Source organism: Drosophila persimilis, unplaced genomic scaffold, assembly GCF_003286085.1.
Source record: "Drosophila persimilis strain 14011-0111.01,24,50 unplaced genomic scaffold, DperRS2 tig00000000-arrow-pilon, whole genome shotgun sequence".
Classification (NCBI taxonomy): Eukaryota; Metazoa; Arthropoda; class Insecta; order Diptera; family Drosophilidae; genus Drosophila; species Drosophila persimilis.
The window spans coordinates 1,547,789-1,569,044 of NW_020825288.1; the positions used below are offsets into that span (position 1 = coordinate 1,547,789).

Sequence of the window (21,256 nt, forward strand, 5' to 3'; positions counted from 1 at the left end):
TAATTAGCTTTGGCAACAAACTGCTGACCCATCGCTTGACTTTAAGCAGAAATAGGAGTTTCTTTCTGTCTGTCTGCCTATTGAGTGGCAATCAAATCGAATTCTCAAATTTACGAGACTCACTCTGGCAAATGCAAAGGGAAATATATAATTGAATTGGGGGAAAGCCCACATGACGCAAATGTGATTTGGCAACGAGAAACGGCAACCTCATTTTCTGGGCTCGAATGTCGATGGTAGGATGTCTGTAGGTGGAGGCCAAAAGCATGAAACATAACACTCACATATGTACAAGTATGAGGCTTCAACAGACAACGGCAGAAGAGTGAGTTTGCTCGACAATTCTCGGGATATTTGTGGTACAGGAATGCTCGGAAAATGCCGCACACACAGAAATGAGAATGAAAAATTCCATTTTAAATGTTGTTTTTCTTGCTTCTTCTCCTGTTTTCTGTGGCAGAACAGAACTCGGTTTATTAGCCCAGGCCGTTCCGAGCACATTCCCATTGCCATTACGGGGAAAGAGACAAGCAATCTACATCGTACTGCATCCTCCCACAAGGCAATTAATCTCCATGAATGAGTTGCATTAGCATGGATATCAAGCGAACAGAGATAAAAGTATTCATAGACCATAATCAATATTAATTGAGTGACCTTTTCACAGACCCCAACAGCAGCCTGTACGCTAATTAAAAGATGTCCGAGAGAGGGGCTGAGCGATGAAGGATAGAACAGAGAGAAAAGAGAAAATTAAACTGCAAAATAAATGAAATTGCCGGCTACACGGCAAATCAATTCAAATGCAATAAATAGTCGTTTCTGTTTACATGGCAGTGCAAAATGCAAAGTCCCAGATACAAATAGACTCAGAGTCAGAGTCGATGTCGGAGTCGAAGTCCTAGTCCTAGTCCCCAATTGATAGAAGGTAATATTGCGTATGCGACGTGTTGGCCCTGCCCCGACAGCAAACAGAAGGGCAACTACAGACGACCTTTGGGGGGCTGTCAACTGACAAATTGGACTCTGGGATGGATCTACAGTCTGGCTGTAAAATTTGATTACTTTGTGGTTTGGGCTGCTGCTAGGACTGTTTGCTCAATGGCTAAGGCTTCGTCTCCAAACTCCAGACTTCAGGTGAAATCAATTGTTTCCCCTTGTAACCTTAGCCTGGAACCTTCCCTGACTCTGAGTCTGAGTCTGGCTCCTGCCTCTGACTAGCATGTGTGCATTGCGCTTTTGCATGGGACACCTTGTATGCATTCAAATTGCATTCGTACAAGGACCAGGGACCAGGGACCAGGGACCTGGGCAAATATTTGCACAACATTCGGCAGCTATAGGCCGAGCCTTTGCCCTCAAATCAAACTACATATTTAATTAGTTTTGAAACGAACATCCCCCAGGGACCTAACTAAATATTTGCAAAAAATCAGGCCCAAAAACCAAACTTACTTTTAGATCCTAAACCCACCCCCAGAATACATGTTCTACCATATGTAGTAGTTAATTAAGTATACGCACTGAGGCCTACACAATTTGGCATACGGCCATCGCTCAGTCGCTGCTGACTTTTCATACTGTTGGCCAGCAGCTTTTTCGGCTTTCTGCCTTCTTCGCAACCATTTTCAAATGAAGTCGACCGTCTGGTAAATATTTCTAGTTACGGGCAAATACGGGCAAAAAGAGCCAGCCCATATGTAAATTACTTTCAAAAGGCATATTTATTTGTACTACTTGGACCTTTGGGATGCCAGAAGTTTTCCTATTTAAACAATTGTTACTAAATATGCAGAAAAACCGAAAGGGTAACTGGTCTTTTGTAGTTTAATTGGGGTTCTCACTTTATTGAAGCACGTGTGAAGCCGTAAAAACTAAAGTTATGGAACACTATACTTATAGATGTCTAACCAGATGCCCAAAAATATTAACAAGCTCATGAAGCTCACTGAATGGACACAGCTTTCAGTTCCTTCACTAAAGAGTGACTCAAACATAGATCGAACATCCATCCAATTCTGACACAGTCTGAACAGCTCATGGAAAAGCTTTGACACACATGTGAAACAGTATTGTTGGCTTCTCCCTGGAAGAAAATACAATACGCCACACGCACAAGGACACTCCCCATGGAAACAGATACGGCCACAAAGAAGCAACACATTTGTGTACATTGAAAGTGAATTTAATTGCAGCAAAATCAAAGTATTCTTTAAATAATTAAACAGAAATGATTTGAATACATTTTGAGTGAAAAGTTTTCGAGGAAAGGAGAAAGGAACGGCGGCCTTCGCCGGACAGCTCCAAAACAAACGCTCCAATTTATCCTCAAAGTATTTATAAGTTTTGTTCTGGCTGCTGCTGCTGCTGGCTTCGTGTCGAAACAATTGTAAATAATTAATGCAACATTATACTCAATTACCGAGAAAACTTGCATATAAATCCCCAAGGAACGAAAAACCGAAAGTCAAAAGTTTTCAAAGTCGCAAGCTGTTGGGGCAAGTTTGTTCCACGAGGGTTCCACTAAAAGCTGCGGATCCCGAATCTCAAATCAGAGTATAAGCAGACTTTAAACTGTTTCTCGGATGATATTAAAGTGGCATTACAGAAGCACATCTTTCCGCCCATTTATATGCAGTTTCGAGCTGAACTTTGAGGGGGAATTTACAGAATGAGGTCAGGCTTTGGCTTCGGCTTTGCTGCAATTTTGGTGCTGAAAAAAGACAAATGCAAATGCTTTAAGTCACAATTTAGGACGCCCGGACGAGGGCTGGCAATCAACTACAATTTGCATTATTGCAGCCAGAGCCAGAGCCAGAGCCAGAGGCAGCACTCCCTAGCATTTCCTGGCATCCTCTGGCATCCCGTTGCCCACGTAGCGGTGGCCGCCACCAACAAAACCTCTCCACAGGCCCCACAAAAACCCGACCACAACGCCCCAACAAAGACGGGGAGGGGACCCCAGTCCTGCGACAACTATGCGACGACTCATTCCCCACGACATTGTATAAACAACAATTTTAGCGGATATTAAAAACAATGTTGCTCTTCTGCTCCTGCTCCTGCTTCTGCTCCTGCTGCACAGATGGGGCATGTGGCATGGGGCATGGGGCAGGCTGGCATCCTCCTCTTGACTTGTCAAATTTCAAGTCCTGTTTTGTCATTTTCCATTCAACTGTTTGGCGGCTGCTTTGTATTTGGCCCCCTTATTGTTTAGCCATGGCTCCATTGAACGGCAAGCGGATATCCGCTTGTCGCACTTAAACAGCCGAGAATCCCATTGTCGCACTGTCGCTTTGTCGCGTTTGCGGAAGTGGAAGCTACTCGGAATCGGACTCGAACTCAGACTCGGACTCGTTTCGGGCTTAATTGAAGCCTTTGAAGCCGCCTGTTCGCTGAGGCTGAGGCTGTTGCCGCTGTTCTGCGAGTTCTCCATTCAAGTTGATTAAAATTTCATTCACAGAACATTTCACTAATGGGACAACAATGTGCTATTCGTGGAAGAACGTTCAACAAGTCCAAGGGGGAGAAGTTCAGGAACTCAAAGTCAATCCCTTTGCTCTTCATTTGGTTGGTCTTTTAGGGTGAAAACAGGAACTGTATACTGACTATGGGATAGGCGATAATTAGAATCCTTTCTGGTTTCTGCAGGGCAATATAAAGTCGAAATATCGAAGGATTAGCTAGAAATCCCAGAGTACTTTGACCGAAGTACCCACATATCCTATGAGTAGGGCATCACCATCCTCCCGCTTTTAATCGATATTTAGCCCGCAGTGTTTAGCCAGATCCTCACATCTGCGGGTGGGCAAATCCCACCTAATTGACACTCCTTCGTGAGGGGCAGGCAATGTCTCTCTGTTTGCCTTTGTGGTAGGTCTGTGGCTGGGGTCTGTTTGTGATAATGATAATGATGATGTTGATGGTGGTGACATAAATTAGACACCAATTGGGTGTGAATGGGAAAACAGTAGCAGGTAGAAGATAGTAGTAACGGAACAGCATTCCAATCAAATCACACCCGAAGCTTGTTAATTAAACAAATTTAATTTAAATTTAAACTGTTGCCGGATCAAATGGAATGCCCACGAGCCGTGATTTGTCTCAATTTGGGGCAGAATTTGGGGCAATTATCTGCCAATGGCCCAGGCCTCCAGGTGTACGGTAGGCAGGTGTTTTGCTACTAATTGGCACGTGTTGGCGCGTGTCTGCGCCCTTCGGATATACATATTGGCCAATCAAAGACAAAGACGCCTGAAACGAAGCCCCAGACTCCCCTCCCGCGCTTTGTTCGGTGTCACTGACATTTGCTGAAGTCAAACATGACCCAAAACATTTGTCTATCATTAACTGCTCGACAATTTGTGCAACCGTGTGCCATAAAAGCCATTGACAGGCTGTCACACGCACACACACTATCCATTATGCCTCTTATGCGCTTTTGGGAGAGAGATATGTGTGTGTGCATGTGTGTGTAAGTGAGTGCTGGGCATGGCTTAATCAACTTACGTCTGAACAAAAGCACATATAAATTATTTAATTAATCCTTTGGGTTTATTCTGCCACAAAACACTTTCTCCGAGTGCCTATCCGTGTGAGTGCCTATCGGTGTGTGCCGGCTCCTCCGGCTTGAGTGTGCGTGCGGGCAATCGATGTCATAAACGCACCCACGCAGCCACACAGATCTCGCACAGCCTGCATAGGTGTGAAACTGCTTTGCCATGATTGTGATTTCCAATTAATTTTGTTGCCAGGCGGGAAGAACATGTTGCCTGCCTGCTTCTTGGCAGGAGGCTGTGGCTGTGGCCAGATGTTCGTGAGAGGTGAGAGAATTAAAGCTGGATAGTTCTGGATAGACGAAGGTTGACTTTGAGTTTGGGGACGGTAGGGGTTATGAACATAAGCTATAAGCAGGATGAAGTATGGTTGAGTGCGGTTTTTGGTGTATATATACCACCCAGAAAACGAAGATTGAACAGGTGTTGTATCGCATATAACGTTCAAACGTCATAAAAACCAATGCATCTCTCAGTTAATCATAGAGGATATTATGGATATAAGATTGAATTGATATAAACGATCGTGATTCTCTTGAAGCGAAAACGAAATAAACAGAAAATTCTATACTACTGTATCCTTTAAGTGGTACCAAAGCTACTTTGTATATGTATCCATAACAAGATTAGTTTAGGTCATGGATATGATAGCACAAGGCCAAAGGTGAAGGGTTAGTTAAAGGTAAGTTTGGGTACTAGAACCTCCTCCCACCTGCATTCCCTGTGCATTCTCCCACGCTCATCAGAGACTCAGGGATGTATAGCCTTTCAAGTCCTATAAATATTCATTGCCTAACGTAGGGACAGGCTTAAACTTGCGACAGAAATTGGGCGAGAGATATGCTTCAGTTTAGGAACTCTCTGGAATAACATTGTCTGAGGCCAGCCCCTGTCCGTATTTGCCAACAACAATACAGCCGCACACAATCCAAGTTCATGCCGACACGCACTAAATCTTTGCTTTCATGTTTGCGATTTTTGTTGGAAAACGGACGAAAAACTAAACCCTTGCCCGGGCCAAGTTTTCGTCGGCTTTCGCCCACACACGACACACACACACTCACGAGAAAGAAAGCCTGCGAAAGGATGGATATACGTAGAGGCAGAAGCAAGCCCAAAAACCTATATTGTAGTGGATATAAATCCCTGCCACATGCCTTTATGCAAAGTTTGGATTAAGTTTTTGTCGAGCCCGAGCCCGATCCAGAGCCAGAGCCCGAGTACGGGCTAGAACGTGAATGAGAATGAGACTAAGGTTGGGACTGAGGCTGAAACCAAGAAAAGGAGACGGACGAGGTCGAGGCAAGGTCTTCCCTGGCAAGGACCGGCTGCTTCTGCATGACTGCCCAAATTTGTAAACAATCAGAAAATGTGTCAACTTATTCTTTTCAGCCGCTTCTGTTCCTGCTCCATGCCCAGAGGAGGATGAGAGAAACCCCGAACAACAATGGCAACACAATCTGATGCCTGATGGCTGATGCCTTAAGTAAATACATAGTTTGAAATTTGTTTTGTGTGGTGGATGGTGCCTGGCTCAAACAGTTGGAAAATTCATTTAAGCCGCTTAGTGAAATTTTTGCTAAAAATAATAGCGTCATAATAGGAAACGATTTTAACTTTTAAACGGCCAGCGTTTAAATTGAACAACAAGTTGGTCCCCAGAATCCAGAGCATTTGCATAGCACTCGATGATGCGAGTATTGAAAGGATATAAGGACATACAATACACTCCCGCCCCCCCAAGCGGAAGGAAGGGCAAATGGTTTGTCCAATTGCAATTGGCAGTGCGGAAAATGAAGTCTCAATGCAGTCTCTGACTGTCGAATGAAAAGAAAACAGGAAGACCACACACACACACACACTGACACACTGACACATGATGATGGTTCAATTGATATTGATCCTTTTGGTGGACCTTGGACAATTGTCGGCAAAATAAATTGGATTTTGTATTCTTTGCCAGGCTTCTGACAGTCGATTTGTCCTTTGTCTGATTTCTTAAATATTTCATTTGGATAAATGCTTGTAAAGTTGCTCAAGACAAAAACCAATGGCTATTCGATTGGGCAGCCAACCAGCCAGAAAGGCAGACAGTCGTATAGCAAACAATTAGTAAGCCAAAACCATACACACGTCAATCCAGCACATACGACTCAAAGGAGGCCATCAATACGTCTCCTGTTTCAAAGCCATTCAAATAAATCGATTTCGAACACTCCAAAAAACACCGAAACGATGTCGAGAATCACGCAACCAAAGCGGGAATCATTTAATTCCCGTCTGAGCATATCGCTGGCCCGCATCTGCATTCATATCTGCCGCAACAAACGCGGTTAAACAGCATTTGTTTCCATGTGTCTAGGCATCGTGCTCAAAAATCAGATGGGTTTATGCAGGATCCTAAGTAGAGTTATCGAAGACAAGGATTCAGTCAAGGTTCTCCATGATAAAGATAGTATTTAAAGCTACAGGTGCCGTGGGGTTTTCCTCCGAAGAAACCCATTCGATTTTATTTGAAACCCAAGTAGCATTAAGTACTCTCACTAACCCTATATTCAAAGACATTTCAGACTATTGCCTTTGCAGTTAAGCAAACGAGGCTTGTGCTAAAACTTTCCTCCATTTCATGATATTGCAGGCGCATAAACATGGCCAATGGGGCTCCCTCTGATGCCAGATTCGGATGTGGCGCTATAAATAAATTGGCAAATGTGTAAAGTTGTGCCACTCCAAAGGCAGGGCATGCCATGGAGGGGCACTCGTTTTGAATATGTCTGTCATGGTTAGAAGCAGCAACAGCAACAGCAGCAGCAGAAGACGGCAGCAGCACTGCGGCAAGCGATACGATACTGTTGTACGACGAACATCGTGAGTGGCATTGCCATGGACATCGCACGTGTGGCAGGACTGCGCGCCGTGGAGCTGTTTGAAGAGCACCAGCAACCAGCAGCAACGGCACTGACAAAATTTCCCTAGTGACTGACAGACAAACATTCAACCACCACAACAGCAATAACACCCAGGACACATTCAATTGCGGCAACCGCAATACAGACACTCCCCACCACATTTATATGGTATGTGTATGTCGGGGAATGCTGCTCTCTGACAAAATATTTTTGCATATATTGGGAAACAATAAATTTTACAGTAATGCGCGCAGAGCTGTGTCTGTGTGGGTGTCAGGAGATGACCTTCGACAGGACCCAAGCTGGGGACCTGGGCAGCCGAAGCCAGAGCCGAAACCGGAGCCAAATCCAAAGACAAAGGGCCCCCAAATTGCTAGACTGTGACAGCTGCGTGGCAGGGATAACTTAAATGGGTTAAAAGGATACGTTTTTGGCTGACTGCCGAGAGAGTGGGGACCGAAACAGGGACTGAGCTCAAAGATTCGGACTGCATACTGTACTATACATTCTCATCAAGCCAAACACACAAAGGGAAAGGGCAATGGAAACGGAAAACTTATTAAACGCATGAGCTGCCGAAATTGAATTTTCTGCCCAGACCCAAATCAGAATAGAATACTCGTACTACCTCCAGAATCTGGCTAGATTTGTAGGAGATACTCCCAATTTGAGATGTCTACTTTTGAAAACAATTTACAATTATAATGACAATCAATTTTACATTTAGCCTTGGCTTTGGATTTGCTTTGCCTACTTTCCCCCTTTTTGCATTGCAAATTGTTTCCATCATCAGGCAAAAAGTAATGCCAAAGTTTTTTAATGCGCGAGCAAGAAAGCAGGAAAGCAAGAAAGCAAAAACCAGGAGAAAACAACATTAGTGAGTTGGCAGGAAAAAAGTTTATCCTCGACTAGCTTTCGCTTTCTATTCGGGCAATTTTTTCATTAAAAATCGAGACGGGAGACGCAAAGTGCGAAACATTCGAGAGAACAATTTTAATAAACATTCGCCGAAAATGTTAACGAAAAATTTAATTATATGCATGGGCATTCATGATCAGAGGAAATAGAGCCATCATCCGGAAAGGCGCCAAAGCTGAAGGCAAAGCCAAAGCAAACATGGCCAGATGCAAACTCAGAGATAAGAAGGAGGGCCAGAAGGAGACCTTAACCCGGCTAAGCCGAAATTTAATATTGGAAGGCAATGAGCCAGAGCGCAATAAAAGCCAGAGCCACTAAGGAATTGGGACTGCGACTGAGGATTGGGAATGGAACTGGGAGACTGAGAGACTGGGAGTGCGATTGGAAGAAACGGAATTAAGGGCCATTGGCCCCTCATGCCTCATGCTCATGTGCCGCATGGTAATGAAGACTCCTCGTTCCGCCTCGTATACGTAGTACCTCCTTATAGCAGCCAATAAAGTATTGTTGTAGCTAGGACAGGACTCGGAATAGTAGTGTGGTGTGCAGGTTGGTGGTTGCGTTGCCCCTGTCTCTCCGTCTCCATTAGTCCACGATTCGATCGACAAGCTAGAGGGGTAGTGGGCTAGAGAGCTAGAGAGCTAGAGGGCCAAGAGGGGGAGGAGTTGCTTGGTAAGCGTTCTCCTCTGTTCTGGGCTTTGTTACATAATAGGTGAAGTTTTATTGTCGAAAGCTATTAAACTTTTCCCATCAAAAGTGTACGATGTTGCCACATGGAAAAGGTGTAGAGCATTAAAGTTGCCCCAGAAGCCAGAAAGTAGCGGAGAAAGAGCCCTAAACTGAAGCAGTTTTCGCAGGTTGAAGAACCGGCTCATGATGACGCCGATGATGATGATGATAATGATGATAAAGGGAATTTTCCCAGCCATCATGCGATCCATTTGGGCTTAAAGGATTTCCCAGGCAAGTTTCAAATCGAACCGGAAACTATTTTATTTTTACAACTTAATTGTATTATTATTGCAAATATTCAGCCTCACAGAACTAATTTCATTTAAGCTTAAAATTGATTATGTTGTTTGAACTTTTAATTGGAGAAGGGAGTTGAAACTGATACTGATTGAAAAGGGTTCATTGATAGATTAGATATCTGGCCAGGGACAAATTAAATCCATAGAAGACAGTCAGGATAATGATGTAAATGAATATATTTTCCACAGACAATCGACCATACAACTTTAGTGTGGAATGCGAATGCGAGAATGAGGAATTGATTATGCCAACCAATTCCAAATTTGTGCAATCATCGCATGCCACATCCAGTCCCTCCCAGTCCCAGTCCCAGTGCCCTGCCCGATGACCCCATCCACACCCAAGAGACTACAAAACAATTGACTTTTGCGTTTGCCAAAGAAGGGGAAGCATTTGCACCACCACCACCACCACCACGGTCAGATGTTGGTTGTTTTTCGGTTTGTGCTGCCGATTGTTGGCATTCCACTCCATCTTCGATTGGGGTTTGCCATGCAGTAGGGTCTCGGGACACGCATTGCGCATAAAATTGCTTCAGTGTGGTTGGAGCGGCTGAGACTTAGGGTTTGGGGCCAAAGTTCCACTTCATTTGGGCCACTCATATCGAAGTCCGGGTCCGTCTCCGTATCCGTATCCGTATCCCTGCCTGTGTCCGTGTCCGTGTCCGGGGCCAAGTGTGCAGTTGATGTCTACATTTTCAGTATGTTGGTTAAGCACTCAGCAAGTTTGCTTGTTTTTCCGGTTTTCTGGCTCTACTGTTTCCGCTTTTGGTCTGCGCTGCGCTGCGCTGCTTTTTTCGTGGAAATTGAAAAAGTTTATGAGCAATTTTAAAAGTGTGTGCCGCAGACCCCCTAGCACCCAAGAACGAGATTGGGCTAATTTGGATTTTGTTTCAAATAGTACTGCTAATGAATGGACTCGTTGCCACTTGGGGCCTCCGGGGCCCCAACCCCGGACAGCTGTCAGCACTTGAAATGCAATTAATCAGGGCTCAAAGATGGCAGAAGGAAAAGTTTCTGGCCAAAACGATAACAAGGCCAACCACAAAGAAACCTTGCAAATACACACACACAAGCATATAGAGCCATGTTCATGTTTGACACTTTTACGGCTCTCACAGAAGCACATAAGAAAGAAAACGAGTCTTTGATGGTCGAAGCTGTGGATACCCTTGCAGATTGATTGGTCATATGGAAGGTGCATGAAAAAGTTTCCCAATTTGATCTGAACGACTCGTAATACCCTCGACTAATGCCCCACTAGTGCAAACTAGCGTGCGAAGTCGTAGAAGGAATAATGTGATGCAATAACATGCAACTTTGACACTTTCAAGTACAGCGGCCCCCCTCCCAAAAGGCTGTGCCCCAGACATCCCCACTGACCATGTGTTTCCCTGTGTTTGGGTGTGCTGTATATGTGTGTGTGGTGGCGTTGTGTTTGTGTGAGTTACATGCACTTAACGTTGATTTGTGCACCGACCGTGGGATCTCATACCAGCTCGAGGAGCACTCGGGGGCACTACACTCATCTCCACTCCGCTGCACTCCACTCAGCCTCAGCTTCGACCCCGGCCTGAGCTAAGTTTCATTTGCAATTTTCATCTGCAGCTGTTGCACGAGTGCCCAGCAAACAACCCACCCACACACATACACCATAAAGGACGAAGGGCAAGGGGAATATATACGAGAGGAGATGTGGCAAAATTGAATTGGAAATCAAGATACATTTGTAATTGAAAGGAAAGGCAACTATCATATTCTCTATCTCTCAAAGTTGGTTGAACATAAAGCACGCAAACTATAAGAAATGATCAAAGAAAGTGGAGATTTTAGAATGATTAATGCAGAGATTTATAAAATGTATAACCCCACAAAGTATCGACATTTTTGAGACACAACCTAATACGAGAGCCCCAGAAATTCAATGATTTTCGCACAAGCAACGTGCCTTTGTACAAATGAATAGTAATGCCCTAACATTCATTTAACGAAGGAGTAACCTCCAGAGAACCACAATCCCGTCAGTGTCTGGCTCTGCATCTGCCCCTGAAGTGGCAATTACATTTGTAAGCCGGTCCAGTCCGTCCATCCGTCTGTTCCCACCTGGCCAATGCAATTAAAATTAATAAATAAATATGATTTACAAACTAATAGAAAGCCAGAGACAGGATGACAGAGACAGGCCACAGGAGAGCCTGAAAAATCAGCAGACACTGGGAGGACGGGCGAGATGGCTATTAAATTGGTCGGAACCCCAAGAGCCAAGAACCAAGAACTTGAAATGAAATTAATACAACGCGATATTAAATTATTTTTAATTGGCCGACGCACCAAACGAAAGCGGTGGGCTCTCTGCGGGGAAATTGAATGAAAATTTTGGGAAACACTCGGCACTCAGTGCCCACTCATTCCCGAAATTCCCTCGTGGCAAGGCATCAAGGAGCCATCACCCAAGGTCAGAGGTCGTAATTACTCGATATTTTGTGCGCTTGTGGGGGCACCGCCGTTATGCTACATTAAGTACGGTGCTCCAAAGCCTTGACAGTTGCCAAACTGCCACAACTCCATTTGCAGTTGTCCGAGCTGTCCGTTGAGCGATGGGGTTTTGGTAATTATGACAACCGCAAACATCACAAAACATTCCCCTGTTCTGGAAGCTGCAATGAAAGCAATTCCTAATGGTTAATTAATTGATGTGTTGACAGTTGAAAAACCACAAGACTTGCCCAGGCAAATGGTTTAGGCTCAATTAATTTGAACCCAAGCGGAAACGATAAAGGGTTCTATTCTATGAGCATATCAACTTGCTCAGTCCAAGACTGATATTACCCACATGAATAATATTGTGTTGGTCCCTTAACCAACTATTTCCCATATCCTTCCATTCCAGCTAAGTCGTTAGAAACACTCTCTCTCTGTCCAATCGAGGACATATGTACGAGTATATCCGGCATGTGAAGTATCTAAGTAGACGATCAAATTGACTCAAACCACTATAGGCCTTTGGGCCATGTCTTTTTATGTGATTCTGTACCTATCGTTATGCTCATCACGTGGCTCGCATTAATTTGCACACACGATTTCCATGGGCCTGTTTGCGGGGTAATGCATATTGCCGCTAGATGTGCTTTATATGAGCTGCAAATTGGTTGCTCACGTAAATGATTTTCATTTTCCAATCATAACATTACGCGTGCCTGCACTGCCAAATGCTCACCTGTCTCTCGACCATGAATAGGCACAGAATTTCGACTGAATTTCGGGCTGATTCCGGTTCTGCCTCTGGAAAATATTTGTGGGGATTTCCCCAATTGGATTTCCCGCAGTGGTTTTTTGACTGCTGCTGCTGTTGCTACTGATTACAATGAAGCAAATTGAATTAACATATTGGCCGGCGGGCAGAATTATGCATCAGGCAGGATATGCCTCCTGTGAGGCTGGCGGCTTAAATTGTCTACAAATAATTTGTGGAGTGGAGTGGAGTGAAGTGGAGCAGGTTGTGGTTGTGGGTGGCATTACAATTATTAATGGCCTCATGCGCGACTTGTTTGCCTTTGTTAATGACGAGGCGAAAGTAAAAGGCACAAAGTGACGACAATTCGTGGAACCTGGAGCTACAGGCGCTGCAGGAGCAGTAGGTACAGCCGGTATAGCAGCCGGAACTGAAGCAAAGGCTGGAGGATCAGGAGCAAAAAAGTTAATTAAAAGTGCAATCAAGCGACAGCATGGACCGCAGCAGAGACCGGAGGTAAGTGTCCTGAACGAAGCTGACATTTTGCCTGCAACAGAGACGACAAAAAAGTATGAGAAAAACGTATGAGAGAGCAATTCCCAGAACACAGACAGCGATGGTTAGGGTGGAAGGCGGTGGCCATATGTCGGATATTGCACACAAGTCCTAGCGCAAATACGTCCACTCGAATGGAGGTGGATGAGGTTGCCCTTTGGCCCACCTTTGTCCCTCGCACAAATTGCTGCAATTATAGACGCCATAAATTATAACAACTTAAAGGAAAGGGAAAAAGTGAAATACCGAAGAGAGCAGTGAGCTTAAAAGTAGAGGGAAGGACCAGCAAGAAATGGTTTAAGAGCAGAGGGAAGGACCGACGGACAGAGAAAGAGAGAGAGTGATGAGACCTGGGGAAATGCATTTAATTGATTTCCCTGTCTGTTCATGTCTGGCAGGCAATATCATATTTATTGATTAATGGGCTAAAATACATATCAATTTGTTTTAGAAACCAAAACTAATGTTTGCAAGCAATTTTAACAGACAACAAAAATGGAGAGTTTAGTGTATTTTAAGATCGTTTTAATCCTCGTTCAAACAGTTCGAAACAGCTATGAGCGATAATAAATGAACGAGAAAATTAAGTGGACTACTCTTGGATATGAGAGACTACCCTGGCACACGTCCTACAACTGTCATTTTCTATCTGAACTCTTGTTGGATCCACATCTCTTCCATCATCTATCATTCTACCGAAAGGGTATTCAACAGTTCATCCTACTGAAAGCTTGATTTTGGATGATAAAATGAGATCATTATTGTGCCATTATTTTAAATTTTCAGATGCTCAGTTTACCCGAAACAGAATGGGCTATTAGTTGGAGCTGGTTTATCGTCATTTCAGGATGTACTCGCAGAGAAACGCTCTCATTTGGCTCGTTCTGCACCTATGTCTAGTAACAGAAGTACTTTTAATATTCACATATATTTTCGATACAATTTAAATATATGTACATTATAAATGCAATCACGTTGCAGATTGCGGGCGTGTTTGTTCTTACAAAAACCTGCTGTACTTCTTTGGATAAGAATTTCTGTGAAGTGACTTGCCCCATTAAGGCAGTAAACCGGACACACAAAATTGTATTTGGAAAACTGGAGCTATACAAAGTTCCTGTTACCAAAATCAAGGCAAGTAGACACCGTTTTATATACATACATATGCTATACAGACTAAATGGGTTCCTCTGCACCGATCAGGTTAATATGGCACTCTTCAAGCAATACCATGACTCGAAGGCGGTCCTCTATAATTTCACCTTCGAAGGTTGCAAAGTCCTGGACAGATCCGCCAGGAATCCTGTGTCTAATTTCTTCATGGAAATGCTCTCGACCTACTCCAATTTGAACCATTCATGTCCCTACAATGTGAGTAGAAGTCTTGACCTTTAAACTAGGAGTGCTTCGAATGCCAAACTCTTTTTAGCATGACCTTATGATAGTGCTCCCATACGATTTTCTCGAACCTCGACTATCGCCACTTCTGCCATTTCCTAATGGCGACTACCTCGTCGAAATGCACTGGATTCGATTTGGAAATCGTAGCGCCACGGCCAAAATATATTTCTCCCTACGATAATTACGAGTACATATGTTTTTTTTGTTCTCATTTGGTTGGAACAATAAAGTAATTGCCGAAAGACTAGAGCTAATTTGTGTAAATTCAATGACTTCATTTTGACAAATGCGATTATAAACGATGGAACACATTATGGAGCACTTTAGTTTATTTTAGTGTGATCATTGTGGTCAATGGATTATGACACTACAAGATGGATGCTACGGGAAATTCTGTGATTCAGTTCATGGTGATCCTACAATTAGACTGGGAAGTAAGGAGAGCAGGACACCTACTTTAATGGAATAAGGCAGTCCTCTTTCATATCCATTCCGGCTTGAGTTTTCGAGCATCAACTACATATACTTCCGTTGACAGAAAGACACCGAATTCGATTACTGCTATACGAAGTCGGCCAGCCGTGTGGCCAAATTCTTTTTTGAAACCTCGAATATTAACCAGTCCTGTCCCTACAATGTAAGTGGAATTGGACTAATGGCAGCACGACATCATTTTGGATAAGCTCCAAACGACTATGTCAATCACCAATTGACACAGGTTCGGCCCTTTCCCGAGGGCGATTCTCTCATTGCATCATATTCCAGTGTAACCCACACATGTCCTTACAATGTATGTAGTGGTAAATGCATTCTCCAGAACCGACTTTGTTAATCCCCGAGTGACGAAAATTCGTCCATTTCCCGAAGGGAAAAATTGCATCTCGTTGAAGCATTGAATAAAAATACTGATGGTTGTTCGAAATGATTGATTTTTGTATTGTTTAATGTCATTTTAAACGATTTGATAAGTCATGAGAAAAACTTAACTAAACTAGCCATCCATTCAGTATTATAATCTATTTTAAATTATTGTATGTATGTGCGGTGGCTTATTAAAAGTCTTGCAGCTATTTTAATGGAACATAAATACATTATTCTTCGGAGCGTCGACACTACAGTATGGACAATAAAAAGAGTTTTCTGATTCTCATCGTTGTGATCCTACATTTAGTTCTGAATGTATGGTAAACCTGCAGTATTCAGATATCATAATCAAATGATGAAAGCCTATAGACTTATTCCAGCATTGAATTTACGAACGTCAACTGCACTTCATTGGATAGTAAATTCGGGGAGTTCGAGTACTGCTACCTAAAGTCAGTGAATCGTACCTACAAATACTTCTCCGCAAAATTTAAAGTTTATGAGCTTCCTATTAAGTCCATGAAGGTATGTTGAAATGTTCATTAAACAATATTTACCTTACAATATCGTGCAGGTAAATTTTTCGTTGTGGAAGCGATACAATGGCTATAAGCCCTTCCTTTACAATGTCACCTTTGATGCCTGCAAATTCTTTGCCAATAACAACTCCAATCGTGTGATCAAGTTCTTTTATGAATCGTTTACGTACTACTCGAATATAAACCACACATGTCCCCTCAATGTAAGTGGAAAGTGCACTCTCCAGAACCAGCAGCCCTTAGTTTGTTCTTTGCAGCATGACATCATTATGGAAAAGCTTCCTATCGACTTTGTTAACCACCGAATGACGGAAATTCTTCCATTTCCCGAAGGGCAATATCTCGTTGAAGTACGTTGGATTCGTTCCGGAACTTATCTTGCATTTGGAAAGTTATATGCCACACTTTCTTGAATGACGGACAGAATTAAAAAACGGATGCTTGTTCGAAATGATTAATTCTGTGTTGTTTAATGTGATTTTAAGCGATTTGATACGACATGAGAAAAATTAAACTAAATCCATCCACTCAGTATTATAATCTGTTTTAAAGTGTACAATTGATAATAGATTTCAGGCTGTTAGGTGCTGTATTAAATTGAATGCCAATTTTTATGGAACATACAGTGTAGTGTGGAGCGTCGACATTACAGGATGGGCTATAAGAAGAGTTATCTAATTTTGATCGTTGTGACTCTACACTTAGCTATGAAAGTAAAGGCGCTAATATTGAAATCTCATATATAAATGATGTCAACTTCTAGATCCATTCCCGGTTTGAGTTTACGAATGCCAACTGCACCACGGTGGATAGGAAATTCGGGGAGTGCGACTACATCTACCTGAAGTCGGTGAATCGGACTTATAAATATTTATCCGCGAAATTTAAACTCTATCAACTTCCGGTTAAAGCTCTAGGAGTATGTAAGCCGCAGCATTAGTTCCTCGTAATTATCATTGGGATAATAATTTCAGGTAAATCTTGTGCTAATGAAGAGATTCAACGGATATAAGCCATTCCTGTACAACATTACCATCAATGCGTGTAAATTCTTTGCCAATACCAAGTCCAGCCCCGTGGTGAAATTTTTCTATGAATCGATTACGACCTTCTCTAACATGAACCACTCATGTCCCTACAATGTAAGTGAAGGGTTACCTTCGGAATTTCATCTTTTAAATTGATTCACTTTACTCTCTGCAGCATGACATTATATTGGAGAAGCTTCCTGTTGATTTTATAAACCACCGACTGACAAATGTTTTACCGTTTCCCGAGGGTGATTATCTTTTTCAGGCCCACTGGTTTCGTTCGGGATCTCTTTTTGCTGTGGTCAAAATATATGGCACCCTTTCATGAATATATATTATTTATTTATTATGTGTAATGTGTGTACAAAATAAAAAATGAGCAGGTTAATATTTCGTTTTTAAAGCGATTCCATGGTTATAACTCCTTTCTTTACAATATTACCATTAATGATTTTCAAAATATACGTCACCCTTTCTTTAATGACGAATGGAAAGACAATACTAATGGTTGTTCAAAATTATTGTCGATTTTTTATTGTATAATGTGATGTCATGATGAAAGCTATTGAAATAAATTAGACATCCGTTCAGTTTATTAATCTATTTTAAAGTGTACAATTGATAATGGATTTTAGGTTGTTAGATGATGAATTAAAAGGTAAATAGCTTACAGTCTTGTGTGGAGCGTCGACAACGCAAGATGGACCACAAGAAGAGTTCTGTAATTCTGATCCTTGTGGTTCTACACTTAGTTATGAAAGTAAGGACCCTAATAGTGAAATCTCATATACAAATAATGGCCACTTCTAGAGCCATTCCCGATTTGAGTTTACGAATGCCGACTGCACCACGCTGGATAGGAAATTCGGAGAGTGCGACTACATCTACCTGAAGTCGGTGAATCGGACCTATAAATATTTATCCGCGAAATTTAAACTTTTTCAACTTCCGGTTAAAACTCTAGGAGTATGTAAGCCGCAGCAGTAGTTCCTCGTAATTATCATTGGGATAATAATTTCAGGTAAATCTTGTGCTAATGAAAAGATTCAACGGATATAAGCCTTTCCTGTACAACATTACCATCAATGCGTGTAAATTCTTTGCCAATACCAAGTCCAACCCCGTGGTGAAATTCTTCTATGAATCGGTTATGACCTTCTCTAACATGAACCACTCATGTCCCTACAATGTAAGTGGTGACCTTCGAAATTGTATTATTTAAATTGAACCTCTTAACTCTTTGCAGCATGACATTATAGTGGATAAGCTTCCTGTTGACTTTATCAATTACCGACTAACAAAGGTTCTGCCCTTTCCCGAGGGCGATTATCTCTGTGAGGCCCATTGGTTTCGTTCGGGATCTCGTTTCGCTGTGGTTAGAGTATATGGCACCCTTTCATGAATATATGTATGTATATACATATAGATAAATAAAGATTCATTGAATAATGAATAATGCATACAAATGTTGTGTCACGTGTTGTGATTATGGTTGAAATCCACCCCACCATGTATGAACACTATCCGAATATCCCTTACTAAATGTCGACATAACAAACGTATAAAGAAAGAAACATACGAAATAGAAAGCAGAATGGACAGTCGAACGAATCTAACAAGATAACGAAAATAGGCGTGGGAGCATGTCGAAATTCCGTGTATCACAACAAAAAGAGGCACGAGAACAACGAAATCGACAACTATAAATGTGACGGAGACAAGTGTTCCGGTACGTAATCGACTTTCACAAAAAATATGGCAGACAACGCCAACAAGTACATCCAACTTTTACGTCCGCTACCTTTATTCGTCTCGCATTCCTGTACGGAATTCCGTAATTTAATATTCCGCTCCGGACACCATTGTCATGGGCTCAAATTCAAACATGAGCCAGATTGTATCCACGGATCCAGATTGGAACGTGTTCCTGAAGTGCATTTACACAGAAATAGATCACAATACTGAGGCCATTTCTAATGTATTGCCTGTTTATTGGACAAATGTGTTTCTAAACGATTTCATACCATACAAAAGCATTCAGTAATTTAATCTATTTTAAAGTGTTCGATTGAATTTTCCTTGCGCATTTACATACTAAGTGATTTATTAAGAGTTAATACATGGAATTCTATGGAGCAAACAGTGTTCTTTGGATCGTCGAAAATACAGGATGGCCCATAAGATAAGCTCCCTGATTCTGATCGTTGTGATCTTACATTTTTTTATAGAAGTAAGGATTGCACAGCATGTAAACACAATACAATTCACATATAATTCTTAAATCAACTTCCAGATCCATTCCCGGTTTGAGTTTACAAATGTCAATTGCACTGCGTTGGATGCGAAGTTCGGGAAGTTCGACTATTGCTTTCTGAAATCTGTAAACCGGACTTATAAATACTTTTCGGGAAAATTTAAGGTTTATCAACTTCCCATTAGAGCCATGGAAGTGTGTAGATATGTCAAGATAACCATCAAAATGCTCTTTTAATTATCATTCACTTCATTATTACAGATTAACATGGTATTATCAAAGCGATTGAATGGATACAAGCCCTTTCTTTACAATATGACCTTCAATGCATGCAAATTTATTGCCAATCCCAAATCCAGTCCTGTTGTGAAATTTTTCTATGAATCATTTATGAGTTACTCCAGTGTGAACCACTCATGTCCCTACAATGTAAGTGAACAAAGGTTACTTCAGTGCCGAATAATTAGGGATAACTCCCTTATTTTTCTGCAGCATGACCTCGTTTTGGAGAAGCTTCCTGTGGATTTTATCAATCACCGATTTACGCAAATTCTGCCCTTTCCTGAGGGCCAATATCTATTGGAAGTACGTTGGCTTCGTTCCGGATCTCTTCTTGCTGTGATCAAGTTATATGGTCTGCTTTCTTAAATGTAAGACGTAAATATTTTTCTAAACAAAATTGGTGAAAGGGTATACATATGTGCTAAACTTTTTCTGAGCTTTGATAGACTTTATTTTTTTGTTAAATGTGATTTTTGATTATGTAATATATATCATAAAGCATTTGCTTTTCGGAATGTTAAGCTATTTTTAAAAGGGGCTTTCAATTATTGATGATGCGACATCATATTGGAGTTTTAATAAAGTTTAGTCATTATTGTTTCATCGACGATTCGAGATGGAAGCTAATCTGAATTTTCTGGTTCGGCACATGGTGATCGTTGGATTGACACTGGAATAATGAATCATCCTACATACATACTGATATGAAATATTTGAGATTATTATTTATGAAAAAAAGTTTTATCGTTTTAGGTAACAGATATTATGCCTTTTCGTGTGGGGATTACCTTTTCGAAACCAACTGATTTGCTTATGATATCAACCGATCTGTAGTCAAAGTGAATGGCACTCTTTGAGAGTGACTCAATAAACTTTTCTAAGGAAAATATGCGGCTTATATATTCTTGAAACACGGTTATGGGAAAGTTGTCTACCATTTGAAATGCACACCGGTCAAGGTCTGGTTTTACTCGAATAAGTATCTACTTTTCAATTAATCTAAGTTAAATTTATAATGAGCGTTCTATATAATTTCTGAATCTATATTCTATATTTATCGTGAATTGAGCGAGGGCACAGGTATACGTCGGGGCTCTTTTAGGACCCTTTTCCATGATATTCTTCACTTAACAATTTTTTTATAGCCCTGCTTTTAACCCAAAAGAAAGTTAAACACAAAACTGGCCCCAAACAAGGAGAAAAATGTACGGAAAAAACGAGGTATGGGAAAATTGTATAAATGAAAACTAAATATTTATTTTGGGTCCGTCAGTGAACGGCTGGGGAAAACAAAGGATATTCGGGGAAAAAGGTTCCCATGTGCGTTATCTATGAGCGTTGAGTGCCTTAATAAGTAAGTCAATAAATCAATTCAATAAAAATTTGTGCTGCCTTTTTCTATCTATATTTGAAGTTTTGGCTTTGTTTTTTGTGACCTCCTTCTGTTGTTGGCAATCCCAAGCAAACAAATGTGAGGAAAGCAATCCAACAAAAAAGTTTGGATCGCAAAATGTTTGGCAACGAGAAAACAAAGAGTAAAGAGTGGGCGGGTTTCGGAGGTTAAAAGAGGGTCCAGAGGGCTGATGACTAGGGCCAAAAAAGATACATAAACAATGATAACTGCAAAGTTTATCAATTTGTAAAATGGCAGCCGCAGACATGAACAATAGGGTAAAAAGAAAAA

The 21,256-nt window shown here is 41.7% G+C and overlaps 2 protein-coding genes across 2 annotated transcripts; both read left to right on the forward strand.

Moving 5' to 3' along the window:
* Positions 1-14,410: 14,410 nt before the first annotated feature.
* Positions 14,411-17,364, forward strand: LOC6594748. The gene is made up of 8 exons (XM_026995455.1): positions 14,411-14,572; positions 15,141-15,239; positions 15,836-15,991; positions 16,041-16,208; positions 16,263-16,355; positions 16,769-16,924; positions 16,980-17,147; positions 17,209-17,364. The coding sequence occupies exons 1-8, from the start codon at positions 14,411-14,413 to the stop codon at positions 17,362-17,364; spliced, it is 1,158 nt and encodes a 385-aa protein (XP_026851256.1).
* A 372-nt stretch (positions 17,365-17,736) lies between these two features.
* LOC113567467 lies at positions 17,737-18,438 on the forward strand. The gene is made up of 4 exons (XM_026995460.1): positions 17,737-17,757; positions 17,847-17,987; positions 18,058-18,225; positions 18,283-18,438. Exons 1-4 carry the CDS (start codon positions 17,737-17,739, stop codon positions 18,436-18,438), a joined length of 486 nt encoding a protein of 161 aa, XP_026851261.1.
* The last annotated feature ends 2,818 nt before the right edge of the window (positions 18,439-21,256 follow it).

What these genes read in the sequence shown, in the direction of transcription:
- LOC6594748 (XM_026995455.1), top strand. Translation starts at nt 14,411, where the DNA reads ATGGCACTCTTCAAGCAATACCATGACTCGAAGGCGGTCCTCTATAAT. An exon ending in AAGGGCAATATCTCGTTGAA is followed by an intron (nt 16,356 to 16,768) that starts GTACGTTGGATT and finishes GTCAACTTCTAG; the next exon opens with ATCCATTCCCGGTTTGAGTT. An exon ending in ACCACTCATGTCCCTACAAT is followed by an intron (nt 17,148 to 17,208) that starts GTAAGTGAAGGG and finishes TACTCTCTGCAG; the next exon opens with CATGACATTATATTGGAGAA.
- LOC113567467 (XM_026995460.1), top strand. Translation starts at nt 17,737, where the DNA reads ATGGACCACAAGAAGAGTTCT. An exon ending in TTAAACTTTTTCAACTTCCG is followed by an intron (nt 17,988 to 18,057) that starts GTTAAAACTCTA and finishes TAATAATTTCAG; the next exon opens with GTAAATCTTGTGCTAATGAA. An exon ending in ACCACTCATGTCCCTACAAT is followed by an intron (nt 18,226 to 18,282) that starts GTAAGTGGTGAC and finishes AACTCTTTGCAG; the next exon opens with CATGACATTATAGTGGATAA.